The sequence below is a fragment of the Saprolegnia diclina genome (assembly GCF_000281045.1).
Source record: "Saprolegnia diclina VS20 unplaced genomic scaffold supercont1.5, whole genome shotgun sequence".
NCBI lineage: Eukaryota > Oomycota > Saprolegniomycetes > Saprolegniales > Saprolegniaceae > Saprolegnia > Saprolegnia diclina.
In genome coordinates this window covers 491,319-494,822 of record NW_008246072.1, presented here as the reverse complement: position 1 = coordinate 494,822, position 3,504 = coordinate 491,319, and the positions used below count along the sequence as shown (strand labels likewise).

At 55.7% G+C, this 3,504-nt stretch overlaps 1 protein-coding gene across 1 annotated transcript in view; it reads left to right on the top strand.

Annotated features, from left to right (window-relative positions):
* Window positions 1-1,831: 1,831 nt before the first annotated feature.
* Window positions 1,832-3,504, top strand: part of SDRG_02252 (hypothetical protein) — a 4,240-nt gene continuing 2,567 nt past the window's right edge. Inside the window, exons 1-4 of the mRNA XM_008607828.1 lie at window positions 1,832-2,589; window positions 2,646-2,842; window positions 2,899-3,064; window positions 3,106-3,413. Coding sequence (XP_008606050.1) covers window positions 2,250-2,589; window positions 2,646-2,842; window positions 2,899-3,064; window positions 3,106-3,413 — 1,011 coding nt within the window. The 5' untranslated portion in view covers window positions 1,832-2,249. The remainder of the gene's footprint in view (window positions 2,590-2,645; window positions 2,843-2,898; window positions 3,065-3,105; window positions 3,414-3,504) is intronic.

Here is a 3,504-nt window from a genome sequence, read left to right as displayed (position 1 = left end):
TTCATGTAGTTTTTCAAGCCTTGGTTGATGCCATAGTACGAGAGGCGCTCCGACACTTCCATGAGGAGGATGAAGCCGCACACTTGGAAGAGGACGCTCTTGTACTGCTTGCGGTTGTCCCATACCGAGACGTGGACGCTGGACGGGCTCTTGATCGCTGCAAAGTCGGCCATGGCGCAAATGCAAGAATGAGAAATCACAACCGGTGGAAGAGTTGAAGAGGCGGCCCGCGGGACGAACGCAGCTGGTGCGACGAAGAGGCTTGCTCGGATCTGAGATTAGAAATCGGTGGCCCAGCGTCAATCATGGTGGCTGTACCAGATGATGATGTTCTTCGTCTTCGCTGTTCGCATACATTATGGTGGCGGCACGGCTGTTTGCCGCTATGACGTGGCAAGCTCCCAGCGCGAATCAGGCGCCCGGCGCAGTGTATCGAAGTCGCGTGAAAATGTGCAGAAACAACCCGGCACTCTACGGTTGCAGAGAACCCGAGCGTCCCAAAGAATATTAACTCCTTGCTTGCCGCCAGAGTATCAACACGTTTGTCCTTGTCGCATCAGGGCAATGTCGCTGATCGCATCAAACGACAGAAAAGGCGCTGGAGCTGGAAACGGCTCCTGTGTGCTGTGTGAACATGAGCACAGAAGGCCTCGGACCGTCCAGCATTGAGCGCCTCAATGTCGTGCACGATCACGATAATTAGTTGCGTCAAGCACTGCCCGCACGACTATTTTATGAACAAAAGTTGTTTTGCAGATAGAAGTGGTGAAATGGCTCGGGGCGAACTCGGATATAGCCCAGCGAGCTCAACTTGCTGGGCATGCATGCACAGGGCTGCATACAGGAATAGCTATAACGTATAGCTTTTATGTACCCTGTGCAGTACGTACTAGCGCAACGCGGTTGGTCGACGCTGTACGCGACCTCACCAAGGCGCGATTCGTGCAAATGCGTCGGCCACGTACTCGTCGACGGGACGCAAAAGTCGAGGCCAATCCCGCCGAGCCCAAACTCCGTCGCGAAGCCTCGTAGGAGCTCAAGCAACGACGACCTCGACGGCAGATCCAGCGCGCATACCATCGCTGATTGCACCCACCAGCAAACATGGCAAAATGGCAACTCGCGCGCCTCAACGTGGTTTCTTGTCTCCGTGGGTCCTGTACGTTGACACCATTCGATCGGACGCGAGGAGCGTGCATCATATTGACGCCAGTGAAAGTGGGAACAACAACCCGGATAGCTGTGCAGATCGAGTGTGCCGTTGAAATGTTACGTTCTGACTCAAGTGGTGCAGTCGCTCGAGCTGCTTGAGCTTTGGCTTGTCAAGATCTGCGCCGCGCTCGAGACTGCAAATACCACGAAAGATGCCAACGAGTCGCGCTGGGAGCCATGTCGTGAGCAGCCGTGGTTCTGGCGTTCAAACATGTGTGCGGTGCGTTGGTGTTGTACGCGCAGGCGCGCACCCATGTCGTACCCAGAATGACGTGGCGAGCGAACGTGACGACGCGAACGAGTGTTTCACTCGCCATCCTCGCAGTCGAATGCACAGGGCGGAAGGAACCGCTATATTCAGGACCTCATTGATGGCCCAACGCGGTCGGCTTGCACGGGGTGATCGCAGTGATAGCTCGTCGACGTAATGCTTTTCGTTCTTGAAGATGCAAGCTGGTGCGATCCCATTCGCTCATCAACGCCTATCATACTTGCCGATCCATTCTCGAGATGCACGCCGCCTGTCTTTTTTGGTAAATATTGTCAAAATCGGTGTTAAATATTGTCAAAACGATAGAGCACGTCGTACACGTCATTTGGCAATGCGCCATCGTATGTGAGGATACCACCCATCGACCCGCTCGTGTGTTGCTGTGAAGTGAAAGACGGTATTGTCGTCGCTAGCGTTGCGTCAACTGTCGCTAATACCGTCGACACGACAAGCACACACACGCTCAACGACTGGCGCTGGCCACACGTTGAAATTGCACTTGTGAAATATTGTCAAAACGCTGGCGCCAAGGACGTTAAATATTGTCATGACCGATCAGAACTGATAGGCCCAGATCCTCGATTTTCGAACGCGAGGTCACAGGCCGCGCGGATATTTCGTCCCAACACGGACCAAGGGATCGGCGTCGACAGGCGGGAATGTCGTTGAACCGAGGGTGTCCTTTGCCGCTGCGTCCAGCATTGGTACTACCCTTGTGGCGACGCGGGAACCAAGCATCCACGGATCGCACAAGCGAATTTACACCATGCAACGCACGCTGAGTAAGCTCGCGACGCGCCGCTACTCGACGCAGTGGCGGTCGTTTAGCGCCCTCCACCCGTCGCTCAAGCAGAATGACTTGACGTCCATTACGCTCCATGTGACCAACCACCCGGGGTCGCTGCGCCCGGTCCTCGATATGTTTGCCAAGCACCGCGTGAACCTCACGCACATTACGTCGCAGCCGACTACGTCGATTGAGCCCAACAACGACTATGCGATTTCGATCGATTTTCAAGGCAAACCCGGCACGGCCGGCATCGACAACCTCCTGCGCGAGCTCGAGGCGCACTGCGCATCGCTGACGCTCGCCCATGACAAGACGGGTACTTGTGTATGTTTTGGATGGACACAAATGTCTAAAGATGGTATACCTGTCTAGTGCCCTGGTTTCCGCTGCACATTAGCGACCTCGACATTGCGGCCCGCCATACGCTCCAAGCCGGCACCGACATTGACGCCGACCACCCTGGGTTTAGCGACCAAGTGTACCGTGCCCGTCGCAACGAGCTCAGCGAGATCGCGGCCAACTACCGACAGGGACAGCCGCTGCCGCACATTCACTACTCGGAGCTCGAGGTACGATCCAAATGATATAGATAGACGCATGGTCTATACCCATTTCAATACTGTAGACGCAGACGTGGGGGGCGGTCTACAACCGCATCAAGGACACGTGGGCGCAGTTTGCGTGCGACGAGTTCAACAACGCGCTCCCGATGCTCGAGCGCGAGTGTGGGTACAGCCCGACCAACATCCCGCAGGCCCACGACATTTCCACCTTTTTGAAAGCGCGGACCGGTGCGTTGCTTTGTATCAAGTTGAGACTGAGGCGCGATTAGGGTTTGTGATCCATCCGGTCACGGGGTACCTCTCGCCGCGCGATTTTCTGAACGGCCTCGCATTCCGAGTCTTCTTTTGCACGCAGTACATCCGGCACCACTCGCAGCCGCTGTACACGCCGGAGCCCGACATTTGCCACGAGCTCATGGGCCACGTGCCCATGTTTGCGGACCAGGACTTCGCCGACTTTTCCCACGAAATTGGCCTCGCGTCGCTCGGTGTGTCGGACGACGAGATCGAGCGCCTCGCCGCGTGCTACATTTTTTCGGTCGAGTTTGGCATCTACCTCCAGAACGGGCAGAAAAAGGTGTCCAAATGTGATATTTTGCATCATTTTGCTCACATTTTCACAAATTAGGCGTTTGGCGCTGGCATGCTCTCAAGCTTTGGGGAGCTCG